This window comes from Ceratosolen solmsi, unplaced genomic scaffold (assembly GCF_000503995.2).
Source record: "Ceratosolen solmsi marchali unplaced genomic scaffold, CerSol_1.0 scaffold30, whole genome shotgun sequence".
In the NCBI taxonomy this organism is placed as follows: Eukaryota; Metazoa; Arthropoda; class Insecta; order Hymenoptera; family Agaonidae; genus Ceratosolen; species Ceratosolen solmsi.
Window position 1 is genome coordinate 5,616,666 of NW_011948421.1, and position 16,573 is coordinate 5,633,238.

General features: G+C 22.4%; 2 protein-coding genes across 2 annotated transcripts in view; both read right to left on the reverse strand.

Moving 5' to 3' along the window:
• Meltrin (disintegrin and metalloproteinase domain-containing protein meltrin) overlaps positions 1 to 16,573 on the reverse strand; it is an 87,424-nt gene that overhangs the window by 38,316 nt on the left and 32,535 nt on the right. The gene's annotated exons all lie outside the window — the stretch shown is intronic.
• LOC105361435 (uncharacterized) lies at positions 10,651 to 12,500 on the reverse strand. Its single transcript, XM_011498608.1, has 3 exons — positions 12,418 to 12,500; positions 11,626 to 11,754; positions 10,651 to 11,141 (listed from the first exon to the last, which is right to left on the reverse strand). The coding sequence occupies exons 1-3, from the start codon at positions 12,457 to 12,459 to the stop codon at positions 10,689 to 10,691; spliced, it is 624 nt and encodes a 207-aa protein (XP_011496910.1). The 5' UTR covers positions 12,460 to 12,500; the 3' UTR covers positions 10,651 to 10,688.

Below are 16,573 nucleotides of genomic sequence, written 5' to 3' on the forward strand. Positions count from 1 at the left end.
CCTCACAGCTTTTTACTATTGATTGATCGAACTCTTAATGTGTTATGTGGTTCTCTATTTTATGCTTCTTGCTCATTAAACGGTCGTTTTTCAAAGTACAAAAGTAAATTTTTAAAAGTACATTCTTGATAAAATCTTGATACTTGTTTTCAAAAGAAGGTATTGTGATAAATTAAATTGTTGAAATGAAAATTGTTAAACTTGAACGAATAACATATCACGTTAGGCAAACATTAAAAATTCTAAACAAATTATTTAAATATAATTTTTAGTAATCGAAGGAATTTTTCAAATTTGAAATTTTAAAATATGAAATTTGCATGCTTCTAAAAGTATTAAATTAATTTCAATTATTAATTAAATAATTATATTAATAAAACACTTACAATTGATACAAAAAAATCAATTATGAATTTAAAATTTTTTAATTATAATCTTCTCCAATAATATACTTTAAGAAGAGATGTGATTTTTTTTATAAATTTAAGCAAATAAAATGTTATTAAATATCAATTAAGATCGAATAATTTAATTAAAGGGAAATAGCCACTTAGAAATGGGTACAAATACATTTTTTAATATGTTTGAAATCCTTTTTACGCATGTATTCCTGAAATCAAGCTTTAATTGTTTCATTTTTTTCGTACAAAATAAGAATTTTTATTTCGTAGAAAAACATACGGATACAGACATCTATTAATATAGTTTATTAATTTTTATATTGTTATATTAATGATATTACGACGAAGATATTTTTCTATTATTTCTCTATAATTTCATTATTATATCGCTATAATATCATTATTTTTATTACATATGTTGCTAGCTTCAAATTATTATATAATAGGTTTTATAAAAATGATTATTATTAATTAACAGTGTACAATGTAGTTAAAATAAATGTTATTATCATAGTTTTCCTCTTCCTTTCTGAGAATGTAAATATAATTTTTATTTGACACAAAAGCTTTTAAATTAAAAATGCTTGAAATAAATACTTCATTAAGATGAATTAAAGAAAGTTACCTATATATAGTAAATTCTAATTAATAATTTAATATTTATTGAATTAAGTATTTAATATTTTCTATTAATGAATACTGTTCTAAATTAATCCTTGATAATTATTTAATAGAGGCTCTAATATATTAAAAGAAACCATGCCTATGCTAAACCAATGGAAAAAAGCATGAACTTATGGAATTAATGCACTTATTATCGAACGAATATGTATAGAAGTTCTGAGTTATAAGATCATATAACGTAAATGTGACAGCTATATAAATACAAATATTTCAGGCTGGTTTGCAAAAACCAAAAAAGCTTTTAAAGAGTTTCGATTTCCATTAGAAACTCACACTTCGAGGCACAACTATAGCTGTTGCTGCTACGGTTTCTGGTAGTTTCCACGATGGCACGGTCACAATTAGGTTCATTTATTCTCATTGCAAGCCAAGGAGTTGATGCACTTGTCGAACATTGATCCGTTCATTGTTTAAGCCTCAATAAGATGCCATTGATATTAATAACTAGAGAATTTTTCGTTTGTAAATTAAGCAATAATTATGAAATTAACAAAATTAGGGGATACTTAATAAACGATTAAATAAAATATAAGCTTTAAAGTTTAAAAAAATTTTAAATATTCAGTCGTACAAATGACAACGTTAGAAATATTATAAATGGTTAAAAATACTTTTCTTTAACTCAACAATGTATACAATAAGTGGTTATTAATAACCGCTTGATTTTAATTATAATCTTTTTGAGTTTACAAAATTAAGTCACTCATTCTCAAAAATAAAACACTAAAAACTCAATAATTTGACAAAATTCTTAACCAACATAAATATGAATATATAAGATCCAATTTATTGTCATTTAGGACATACGCGATTAAATTAGAATAAATGTAGCTCTATTTTATGTTAACATTTTCTTCATACATTTCATTCAAAACTTTGTAATTACGTTGATATATATTTAAGCATGTATTATAATTATCATTAAAATTATCAGCAATTTAAATTGAATAGAATCATAAAAAATATAAAAAGGAATATTCGTTTAAAAAACAATTTTTTCAATTACTTTAAAGTTATTTTAGAAGCACTGTGGGAATGATTTTATACATTATACATATATTATACATACTCTTATACTATTATTTATTTAAAATGTTCCTATGAGCAGTAATAAAGTATTGTAATACACTTTGGTAAATAAAAATTTTGTAATAATTTTCATTTTTACTTGCCTAGTATATTTGAAATCTCATGTGCATTAAATTTTCATTTTCATTCACATATTGATAAATAATAAAATAAAGGAAGCAGTGAGGCTTCTGTTTTTAAAAAAATGACAATTCGTGAATATCTAAATAAAAAGTTATTTTAAATTAACATTATAGTATTATTATCAAGTATAAAGGATATCACATATAGATTTTCTTATACATACTTTAATTTTATGCTATGGAAAACTTTTAATTTGTTAAATGTTTTATAATTATTTGAATCGTAATATAAATTCTGGTATTACTTAAGAGTAAAAAAATGAATGGAAGTTATATATTAAATTATAAGTATTAAATATAAATATAGCTTTAAGATTATTTTAAAGAGAATAGAAAGCTAATATAGTTCAAATTCTTAAAATATACCATTCTATAAATCTTATATGCCTTAATAATAGCAGACATTTAAAAATATTTAATTTTCTTTATTGCGTATATCTTAGAAGTATCGAATTCAACAAACCAATTTAAATTTGGTTACTCTTAGAGTTCTCCTGGTTAATTGCTCTAACAAATCTTAAGTGGTGCAGCTACGCAGACGACAGAGACAGAACACGTTTGCCTCTGTTTTGAAAGTGACGTGTGAATTGTGTCAAATATAAAACTATTTTTATGGAAGATTTTCCAAATACAATGAAAAAACTGACTAATTTTTATTTTAAATGGTTGAAAAAACATTTACAAATAACTTCATAAATGTAAATTGTATCGAGATAATATTTTAGGTACGAATTAGTAGTTCATATCTGATATATGTTTTTTTAATCTTAATTAAATGATATTTTTACATTTAATACTTGTTGAAAATCAATTTTGTCGTTTCACTTTATAAAAAATTAATAAGAAACAAAAATTAATTTATAAAAATTTATTAAAATTGTAATTTTATAAACATTGCGACTAGCTTATAGAACCCTAAAAAATAAGGACGTTAAATTTTTAATACCAGAAATGCAATTTTGGAGACAAGTTTATATTAGTATATATCAGAAAATTACTTTAAACTTTTTATACGAATGCCATGAAAATAGTGATAAAATCATTTATTTTTCTTACATTATAACTATGATAATGTTAAAGTTTGTAGTATTTCAATTAAAAAATATTTTAAATCACATAAACTTAAACTTTATTTACAAAAACGAACAATGCAAATCCATTATATGCATTATATGCAAAATACATTATATGCATTATATGCAAAATACATTATATGTGTGCGTGCGCGCGCGTGTATATGAAAATCAGAAAATTAATAAAGTATTGATATTTAGTCTAATAAAGTAGGCGATAGCAATAATTTAAGCCAATGAAAAGGAAGAATATGTATAACTATATATTATATATAGAAATTAATGACATTCTATCTCAATTATTAACTGTTAAATAAATGCACCAGTATATGTGAACTATTTTCAGTAATACAGAAAAATTTCAATTAATGAAAAAGGCATGGAGTATGAATGATAGGTACCACCATTTTTCGTGTGATCATTATGGTCATTATCATCGCATTATAATCTACCTTGTACAAGATTGTCACTTAATCTTAGAGATAGTTAATGCAAGGGTCAAGGAAATAGGATAATAGAAAAATATTAGGTTTAAATAAGAAAAATATATTTTTTCTAAGTGAACGTACACCGTATAATTAATAATGTAAATTCGCATTAGTGAAAAGGAACTAGAAACTCAAGGTAAATGTACAGAAATCCTTTGTCCAACAAAATCATTGAAACAGCATAATAAATGAATTTTTAATCTATTTAGTCATTTCAATGCATTATTGACTGTTGATAACATTTATAATTGATGACCTACACACATTGACAAACAACAATGAATAAAATATGTAATATTTGTTACAGCTGCTAAATTTAGGTTTAATAAGTAATCAAAAATTATTTGCAGTTAGTTAGAATATATGATTTAAAACACAATTTTAATTTAATTTATAATTTAAAATTATTATTTATTTATATTCTACATAAAAATCATTAAATTCCGACTTAAAAATTGAACACGAGCTTTTTCAGAGAATTCAATAGTCAGAGAAATTGTATAAAGATAATTATACATAAAAAAAATTAATTCAAATATTTTTAAAGAAATATTAAATATCATGTTCATATTAATTAATAATTTCTTCCATTACATAATTAACTTTGAAATAAATTTTATATGATGGTAGAGTTACACTTGTTCTTGTAAATCCTCTTAATTTCTAATAATGTAAATCCAGATAATTTTGAAGATTTTTTAGACGACCTACAAATATATTTAATAAAAGATAAAAAATAATTGCGTAAAAATTTTGCAAAATAACTATTATTGATAAATAATATCGTACACTTTACATATTTTTTAAAACAATTGGATTTTTTTTCGTTTGAAAAGATTTTACTATGTTAACTCTTTTATCTTTAACTTTCCTATATACGAACTTATTCAATGTAATCATTATTAATGAAATCTCCAAATAAAGAATCATAATTTTTTTATATTAAAATCTCCCCTCGTGTATTTCACATTAGTACTTACGGATTATACAATCAAAATTATTTCTATAATAAAAGTGCTTAAAATATACTTTTATATTACAGATATACTTAATAATAATTGAAAAAAGTGTTGGTATTTTCAATTCTAAAGAAATAAAAAAACAAAAAACAATTTTCAAATTCATTTTTATGTACATTTACCCAGATATGCATAATAAACTAACATGGCATTTTTTCTTGTAAAAATCCGGTGCGCTCATCATATCTGCAGCTTTCTTCAAGTATATTAAAACTGGCTACTATAAGAGTATTCATATAACCCTCAAAATCAACATTCTTTAGGATCTTGTGAGAAAAAAAGAGAATAATAAAACAAATTAAAATCTCCTCTTACCTCATATGCTAATATGTTTTTCTTTTTCTCATTGATTTGTTTATCATCCTCTTCGCCTTCTTCATTCTTATTTCCTCACTCTACAACCCTGATATATCTCTTTTGTACAAACTTTTCATCATTCTTTGTATGTATTTCTGTACATATTTCTCTCGTCATAATACAGATTAATTGGGTCAAATTATAATAAACCTTCTTACGCTTAATTAGAAGTTTAAAATGTATAATCTTTGGTTTTGTATACGATTAATGAATTTATTTGCTTTATTTTTGTTAAAATCAATAATATATAAAATACAATATTTTCATTCCATTCTACCCTAAATACTAAATATATTATTCACTTGTAACCAAAATTTCATAGATTTTTTATAGATCGTAAAATTATTCATATGCTAAAAAACTACATGGATTATATTATCAATTTAAAAAATTAAATAATATATTTTTTATAATCTTTACAAATAATAATCTTTACAATTAAAAAAAGTAAGATTAAAACTTTTTAATTAATATCTTAATATTTTGAACTTATTTTATAATAATTTAAATCCAACTGTTAATGCGTGATACATATCAATTTCTTAAATATAACACATATATCAGCAACTTTCTATCCCTTAAATAAAAAAAAATATAATATAAACTATTGACTTATTAATGAAATATTAAATTTTTTTATCAAAACACCATGGTAATAAATCCCTTTATAAATAAAAATTTCTAAATAAAAATTACGTTGTGTACAATACTTTACTTAGATAAAATTATTAAATATTCATATAATTTTATATTTAGCCAACATAAATATGAGATGATATCATTATATTTTTAAAATCCTTATAAATTAAGTTAAATTATTTATGATTTCTAAGTAATAATGCATAAAGTAAAAGTTCACGTATATAGCAAAGCCCTTGGAGTGCAATAAGAATCAGTAATACGAGCACGTGGTAAAATGTAATTTGTTATTTATGTTCAATGTAAATCGTTTCCAAGTCACGTTGGAAAGAAAATCATGCCATTCCTGCAACGTACAATTCTATCCGATTTAACTTATCTTTTTCCGTAAAAGTCAAAATCGACTAAGTTTTCAAGCTCTCTGCAAATAGTACATTTAAATAGATTTACTAGATTCTGCGTGAGTAATAAATTTTTTTTAAAAATTGTATACATAATAGTTGTTTATGGTTGTCTATTTATCAGTAATTTTATAAACAAAAATTATTCTGAATTTTGTATTATATTAGAAAAAAAATTTCAGATATATAAAAGTTTTAAATATGAATAAAAATTAATACAAACGCACAATATAAAATTTTTGTTTATTAAATTTATAGCCATTTATTGAATATTTATATTTATTTAATATTTACTCGATAACGAACTACATTGCTATTCACAAAAAAGATTTTGGTTTATATATATATAATGCAATATTCAATTTTTTATTATATAAAATGATTATAATTCCAAAAATACGAAGATAAAATAACTCAATTTTTATTAATAGATTACAATTTAGTTTTTCCATAATTATCTTATTATCTTCACTTTTAAAAATTTTTTTATATAAAATTAGTTGGTATAAAATAGAAAAAAATGAAATTTAAAGCGAATATTCATGTGTAATGCATCAAATTATGATAAATGTTATTTGTTCTACATACGAATCTATACACTATAGAATATGTAGATTAAAGATTTTGCTAATTATATGATGACATTTACATGGAATTTTCAAATATATATATATATATATATTTATTAATTTATTTAAATATATTCAATATATTTAATTATTAATTGTAGAAGTGAATAAGTGTTTTACATTTTCATATTCATACATTTAAATTTATAAATATTTAAAATAACATTTTTCATACTAAATATGTATAAACCGCAGAAAATTTTTGGTTACCAACTTCATTTTTGAAACGTAATGCCTTTTTTGACATTTCATAAAAGTAAAGAACACTTAAGGCATTAGCTGGGCATCCACTCAAGTCAATACACCCCTTCCACACAAGCACATATATTTATAACACAGCGAGAGGTCAATGTTTCAACTGCCGCAGCATCGGGTTCATTTATAAGCTATATATGTTAGCGCACTCACTTTTGACGTGTGTCATCACGCTAAGTTTACATGCATTCCATGGACATGAGAGCGGCTGTTTTTGAGCTTTCATAACAAGGCTTCTAATAAGCCTACTTAATTTTAACTATGCAAGATGAGCTTATCCTCGCGAGATATATAAAATATGAAGTGCGTGCGAAAAAAAGTAGGATAATTAAAGTTCCTGTGAAATTCATAATACGTTAAGTCGTCTGCGAATTTGATAATATTCTTTTAGGGGTTCAAGCAAGATAATTTTTTTTTAGTTTACTCTTTGACAAACAAGATAAACTACTTCTCTAGAAGCATTTTTTTTAAACATCTCTAGAAAAATTTATTTTGCTACCATAAGTAGTATATTAAAATTTTTTTAATATAATAATAGGAATTATTTCAAAGTATATTGCGCGTCAAATAAATGAAAATAAAATAAAATTATTTATAAAATGAGTATTTTCATAATTATTATTATAGTTTAAAAAATATTTTCAATATTTCACCTTTGTTCACATTCAGCTCGCAAATTATTTAAACTTATAAATATTGATAAAATGTTTTTAAATTCAACAAAAGCGATATGAGAATTTATTAGCTATATTTTACAATTTATTCGATGTATTATTTTAATGCTTGTAGTGCGATAAAACGTAAAGTGAATAAAGAAGGTTAACAAATTTAAATATACGGATGTGACAAATATTCTAGTTGAGAAACATTTCCAAAATATCTGAATATATTTTAGTCAATTTTTTATTTCATCTTCACTTAAGACATAAAATAACGAATTGACTAAAAGATTATTAATAATCTGTAGCTGTACTATATTAAACGTACAATTCACTTATAATAATAAAAGGATCATAAATAATACTGAGTGACATCTACGTTTTCACCATACATAGGTTTTCATAACGGCAGGTAGATGTGTGTATACAGTGAGAAAATAACAAATATAAATGATACATCGTTATAAGCTCAACAGAATTAAATTATTTATATTTAGAGGGCCAAAAGGACAAGGAAGTAAGTTCGATTAGCACAAAAAATTTGTATTGGCGCGGCTCGCGCAGGGGAAGTCATTAATAATTTTTACGGACCACATCATACATACATCTGATGCACATACGGGCTACATCAAAATTTATTTTTATTTCAATATACAATTATATTTCTATTTAACAATTATGTTTCTATTTAACAATTATATTTCTATTTAACAATTAAATTTCTATTTAACAATTATATTTCTATTTAACAATTATATTTCTATTTAACAATTATATTTCTAATTCACAATTATAATTTATTATTAAATTTGTATCATATTTATTATTCTGCTAATTAATTTCATTTAATTTATAATAATAACTAGCTATATTATAATCTCAATTAGATTTAAGATACAAAACTAAAATTTTGTCACACAAAAAGTATTATAGCTATTAATAAAATTTTGAAAATATAAATTGTGACATAATAAATAAAATAAAAAAGGAAAAAGTTGCTGAGCAAGTTTTTTGCATACATTTTTGAAATTCAACATATATTTAAAAATTAAATTTGTACTCGATATTAACGCATGCGTGTACAATAATAGTATAAAAATATCAAATATATAATATATTTTTCAGATACCCGTTTACTCTTTTTATGAGTAAAAAAGCAATAATTTATTAATACGCAGACTTATATTCAAAAACATTTAATTGTAAAATTTGGCAATATTTAATTAAAATAATATTAATATTAATCTTCTTTCAAATTAACATATTTTTTAATAGGTTTTAACAGATATTGATATCTTATTATTCAATTCGACTAGTATTGAATTAAATTTTATATCACTCCAAAATAAATATTTTATTTACATTTAATATAATAATATTTTAATTTACATGTAGCTAATCTTTTTGTATATAATAAGTGGTTCGATGAATTTTTTTGTGTATTCATAAGAGTCATAGTCTATTATTATTTTAATAATTATGTCACAACCTATATTTTCGTAAAGAATATAAATTGGGATTTATAATCTAATTAAAGACTTCACGCCCAACAAATCATTAAATTACCATAATTTTAACATAATTTTATCATAATTTTGATAACCTATCATTCAAAGCAAATTAAAAGTGAGTGATTTTAGAAAATAGATACCAGAATGTTGAGCAATATAATACGATATTTATGCCGATTAAAACAAAACAATAACAATTGCAAAGCTTATGCAAGCAAAAAACTAGAAAATCTATATGAATAGTAAAGAGAGGAAAAACGAAAGCTGAAAGTAATACCGAGGCGGCTTTTCAAGAAAGCGCAGCCATGAAATTATCGGCTAAGATGTGCTCCGAGAACTATTTAAGCTCCTTGTCGTCAAAGTCTACCCGCTCCAACGAAACTAAAGCCGAAGCGCAGCCAGAACTTCAACTATCAACCAGCCACGCGCAGCTCAGGTGCAGCCATAATAATGAAATTTCATATAAAAAATGATTGTATATCATATACTTTGATAAATTTTACCTCTAATGCATGATAAATTTAATAAAAATGCAATATGTACTAGAAATGACGAAAATTTTTTTTTTTTTAATAATACAAAATCATATAATTCATATAATTAAAGTTTGTCGAATTCATATAATTAAGTTAAAAATTTGTCGAACTTATTATTCTGAAATAATATTCAGATATAAACTGTCATTCTTTTGTACATGAACAAATTTTTTTTATATAATAAATCAAAATTAGAAAGAACTATGCTTGAATTATTTTAATGCCTTTAATATTTATTTATATAAATATATAAATGATATAGTAACAAATAATGTTGAATTTCTTAATTTTACAAATATTATATGATAAATTTTTGAGAAGGAACCACTAGATTAAAACATGAAATGTGAAAATAAAATTGAAGACAAATAAAAAATTATTACTAGAAAACATATCGTTTTAATGCATATTTTTAGTAATTTTAAAATAAATCAATTTCATCAATTTTGCTATGAAAGAATGTAATTTAAGGCATTGCATTTTAATGTAAATGTAATAAACTCAGTAATATTTTTGTTTTAAAATAATTAGTAGCTTAAAGAAAATAATGGTTAGATTTTTTATATTTTAAAAGGGCTTTCCATTTACATGAAAAATGAACTACTCCAAATATGCAAATGTCAAACAAGGAAAGTACTGTAAATGCATCATTTATTTTGATATTCTACTTATTTCTAAAATTATATATTTTGAGGCGGTCTTTATTTCAAACAAAAGTTTAAATGACTTTTCAAGAAATACATTTCAATAAATCTCATTATTCTAGCTAAAGGAGAAATAATATGTCTATCAATGTTTGCCTTACACAAATATGTACACTTTTTACTACTCATCTTCTTTTAAAAGTACTGGTTTCTTTTTTATTTTCTTCACTCGCTTATCACCATTGCTATGTACCTTTTTCATGTCCGATTGCAAATTATGATGCGAGTTTTTTGTTTTATGATTTACTTTGGTGCTGTCATCCGATTCATCGTCCAACATTACTGTGGTATCATCAACGAATTTTTTATTTTCTTCGGACTCTTTACTGCTACTCTCGATATCTATTGGAACGGGTTTGCGAGAAACTTTACCATGATGAGGATGTTTTACTATTTTCTGCTGGTGTTCTTTTAATATATCCACATTTATGTTTTCAGGTTTATCCAAGACCTTTTCAAGTTCTGCGATGTCATTATTTTTCTGTTCACTTGCAAGAGTGGAATTCTCATTGGTCATATCATTTTCAGTAGAAGAATCGATAACTTTTTTCTTCTGATCAATTTCATGAGCTGGCTGTTGAATCGTAATACAATATTATCCAAGATTACGATCAATCTATTTATATAGATATATTTATATTGACATCTTATGTAAATCCAAAAAGCATTTGGTTAAAATTATGCATTTTGTTCATTAATTAAAAAGAAAATTAATTATTTTGAACGTACGGTATAACAAATATTTTTCAAATCATTTAAAATCTAAATACAAAAGTATTGTCATCTAATTCTAAAATGTATTGTCATTCTTTTTGTAACATATTATTTAAGTCTTATTGTTAAAAGCAGTTAAAAATTTAAGTAAATACAAAATTACCATTATTGCTTTATGACTGGCATAATACTCTAAAATATTAATTCAATAATTGCAGCACAGGCTTTGCAGGTTATTTATCTTAATCAAAGTACTTTTTATTTCTTCATAAATAATGTATTTCGGTGTAATATTTTATAATAAATATAATATTAAGTCGTAGAAAATATTGTTAGTTACCAACCTGTGAATTTAAATGCGCGTACGAAGCTAGTCGCTTTTCAATTCTTCTTACAGCATTTAATATGGATCGCAAAAATTGTGGTATTGTTTTCGATTCGACAGCATTACATTGAACCAAAATAAATATACTCTGTTTTAAACATTAATTTTTCAAATTATTACAAAAATTAAAACTGTAATTATTTATCCTCAAAAATCATAGTTTTTTTTCTAAATATTTAATGAAAGTAAAAGATAAAAATTGAGTATGAAAATAAATTATACTCAAAACTTCACATTAATTTAGTTGAAAACAAAAAGTTTTATTTCATCGAAACGTATTTACTAAAATTATAAATCGTCATATCATAACATTATATGAAATTCACGTCTTTATAAAATAATAGAAAAAATTTATTAAATGGAATATATTAAATCTTTAATGAATAATAATTGAATTAAATGAAAATTAATTAATATTAAGTAATACGAATGTATTACTAATATTATAATAATCAAAAATTCAAGCGTAAATTTAATTTTTGGCCTTGATTTAATTTCGGTTGCTCATTACCAATTGTCAATCAATTATATCATTGTTTTAAAATAAATGAAATTATAATGAATTAAGTATATTTTAAACAATTTTTATTTTACGAACTTTACTTTCATAATTCAATCTCTCACATTTTTAAACCAGAAGGAAAAGGAATCATAAAAATCATAAATGATTAAAGATACACAAAATTATTATTCATAAAATGAATAAATATATGAGTTACATTAAATAAATTTTCACTCAAAATCTACTCACAAGAACGAGGAAAACTTTGGTAAATTTTCCAAAGCCTGCCATGTTTACAACGAATCAATGCAACTGAGTTGCAAAGCCTTTTCTAAGACTTAATATACTGGGTTCATTTATTGCAGAACATTAAAATTTAATGAAAACATGGATTGAACAATTTCATTTCCGATATAAAATAGGATTATTAATTGGTAAATTGTAAAACGAAAATTAAACCAAACTTCATTTACTGTAGGTTTATGTTTTGTCTTATAATAAAATTTATCGTTGATATTCAACATAATTATTTTTATTTTACGACCCTTTTTGAACAGACGATTAATTATATCGATTTTATATTTACTTATTCTTACATTAAACAATACTTCAATTTTTCATAATTTATTATTGGCACTAATAGTATTTTTAGAACATACTAATGATGATAATCACTTTAATACGTTTTTTATACGATTTTTCAAGTCTTAATATTTCTAACAATTAAAATTAGCATTACTCAGATTACTGTAATTCACTAAAAGTACTTTTTAAACCATATCTTTAATAAATTTATTAACTATGCATGATTTTTGCATTCATATTTAAATATTAATTCATTTATAATTTCATTTAAATATTTTTCAAAATATAGTAACTAATATTATACAATTTAATTTCAATTTTTAACGGATAACAAAAAATATTTGCTCGAAAATTTAATAAGAACACTAACAATATAAATAATATATAAAACTTACCAAAAATATATATGTATTAAATTATTAATGTGTAAACATAGATACATTATATTACAATAAATTATTCACAAACATTTTAATTTTTACGCTTTTTTATTGGCTTTTTTAAAAGCGGTGTAAAGATAAAGTATTGCAGATCTCTAAACGCAAAATAAACATTACAGCAATCATTTTAACTATGGAAGTATAACTATGGAAATAACTATGAACCTATTATTTTAAAATTAATTAAATTCGATACTCAAGATCATTAGTTTATTATCGCATCAGATATTTATACCCAATGATATCATCAATTTTCAATGTTACATCATTTGGGTAATCTTTTAAATATATTTTGCTTACTTATTTAAAACAAAAAGAATAATTTAAAATTAATATAATAAAAAAATTTGTTGTTCTCTATTGTTCTTAAAAATTTCTTTGAATTTATATTAATTTATATCCATTTCTTTAATCAATCAATCATCAATATTACTAATGAGCTTCCAGCATATGATTTTGTTTTGTAAACTGTAAAAAATATTCAACAAAAATCAAAATTTAAGTAATTGATAATAAAAGCCAGTTGGTGATAAATAATATTAAAAAGAAACAAAAAAAAAATTGTTAGAATCTAAAATTTCTTCATAGCGGAAACCTATTATATTTCAATATTATCAATATTAATATTTAATCAAGGGCCGAGATTATCATAAAATACATCATAAAATAGTCGAATATCAAATTTTCAATGAAAATAGCATGTAAATTTGAATATATGTATACAAAATATTGTATTAAAGAAATTTTTGTAATTTTATTATTTTTTAATAATTTCTATTTTTCTATTAAATTCTATTCAAATTGAATAATTTCGATTAAAATAAAATTTTAATAAAGTCTGTTTTTATTAGCATCTAATATTTTCAGCTAAAAAATATATATTAATAAATCTACAAGAATAAAAATAACTTTCTAGTAGAACCTGCAATATTATAAAAAAACCAATAAAATTAATGTTTTAAGTATATTTAATAATTTTTAAGTATCAATATAATAAATCTTTTTTTAAATCAAAATAATTACAATTTTTAATATAATAATGATCGAGTTCATAATATTATAATTCAAAAATGCCTGAATATTAACTATTGCGAGAAACTAATACATTAAATTTTGGAAAATTAGAACAGAAAAAATTAAAATAAATCCATTCATACAATATGCATTATTGAATATTATATGTGTAATGAAATATTTATATATAATTTACATAGATTTATAAACGCCCTAGGAAATGATTACAGTAAATATAAATAGATTCTAATATTTCCAGTACAAAACGTAATAAAATATTTAATGATACAAATTATATTGTAAAATGTGTATATTAGTGTATGTAATTAAAATGGCACTTGCAATAAGCAAACAACGGTTAACATTTTAACGGACATTGTTTAATCGTCTGGTAGTAAAATTTATATTCATAATTAGATCAAAGGATATCTAGCTTTTAAACTATAAATTATATTTTAAAAATTAACACACACTAATTTAAATTAATAAAATACTTTAACCTAAAAATTATAAATAATGAATCAAAAAGTATAATCTTTACATGAATTTTTTAAAAAAGTGTATTTGAGAAATAGATTTTATAGTTTTTTTCTATTGATATATTAAAACAAAATAAAGACACCACAAAACAATCATATAAGAAATAATATAAAAACAAGCTTGAATTTAACTTTAACACATATATATTTGTAAAAATGAATAAATCTGTAAGAGTGGTCATGATTTTTTAAAAACATTGAAATAATGTATAAAGTACTCAGGTCCGTATAAAATTTTAAATTGCACAAATTGTATAAATTTATTATTAAATATTAATACATTATTTAAACTGCATAAAAATACCGTTTTATTTTTAAATATATAAAATACACATCTAGTAAATTAGTTGCCATGTATTAAATGTAAAAATATAGTAAAAGAAACATCTCGTAAATTAATATTTTAAAATATATTAACAGAGCACAGAATTTTTTAAAAATTATCTACTATACTATTGTATATAGTTTTTTACTCTATATTGGTATTTGCTGGTCAAAACAACACTAAACGATAATTCCCATAATAAAAACTTCATGCGCTAAAAAATCAATACGAATTAGTCGTTTGATATAATTTAAATTAAATATAATGTAATTATGCCAGTTATTCAAATAATAAAGTAAAACATTATGATTTATAAACTTACAAAGTTTTATCTATTGTTATCCTTGAAACATACCGTATACTTATAAAATTACCTATATATATTGAAAAAAGTTGTACTGAATCGGAGAAATCTATTTTGAAAATAAAATAAAATTTAATAAATAAATAATAAAGAAAATATTTACTCCAATATTTAATTTATAGATCCTTTCGTATTATTGATTCATATATGTACGCAATTTCCTTGCGTAAAAAAGAAATAAAATTTTTTTTCGGTTAGAAATAATTTAAGCATAAATAATTTATGCATACAAACGATAATGAAAGATGGAAAAAATGTGCATATACTAGTAAATAAAATATCGAAGTTAAATAAAAGAAAGAGAAACCACATCTAATAATGGATATATTTACAATGCAAACGTACAAAACTGCATCTCTCGTCTACTGTTTACATGGGAATTTTACTTCAAACTTTTCATCATGTTGAAATAAATAAGAAATTATTTTTTAACGATCGATCAAAACATTTTACTTAATTAAATCATTATAATCATAGAAAGATATAAGCAAACAGTAATTATGTAGTGCTTTTTGAATTTTTACTATTCAAATAATAGTTAATCAGATTAAAACATATTAAAAACTTATGTCTCTTGTTATTCGTTCATAATAAGATACTGAAATACAGATAAGATCAATATTACGCGGGAACAATGGAACAAAGAAAGAGTAACTTATTTCCAAGTCTTTATCACGCAAAAACAGCAAAATTGTCACGCATCTGTGTGTAGATAATATAAAGATAACAAGATAATAGCAATGGAAGATTACTCGACATTGTGAATTATTATATTATTAATATTCAATCTTTGTCATCTTTTTGTAATAATGGTAGTTTCATTAAACGATATTCAAAACAAAAAGTTTATTTCAAGTGAAACTATTAATACTATTTGATTACCAAGTAATCATTTGAACATTCACTCAAATAAAATGCAGATAAATAAAAGCCATAACCATAAAACTCTTATTAAAATTAAATTAAAATACTTTAGCTTTTCGCAAAGTTATGTAGAAGTCGTGGGAAAATGAATATCGTATTCTGCTTACGTACAGATCAATAAACTTCTATAAAGAATCACTTTAAGTAAATTTGAAAATATCACATCGTAGAATATATTGTTTTTATTGAAAATAAATAATGCAACTAGTAATTA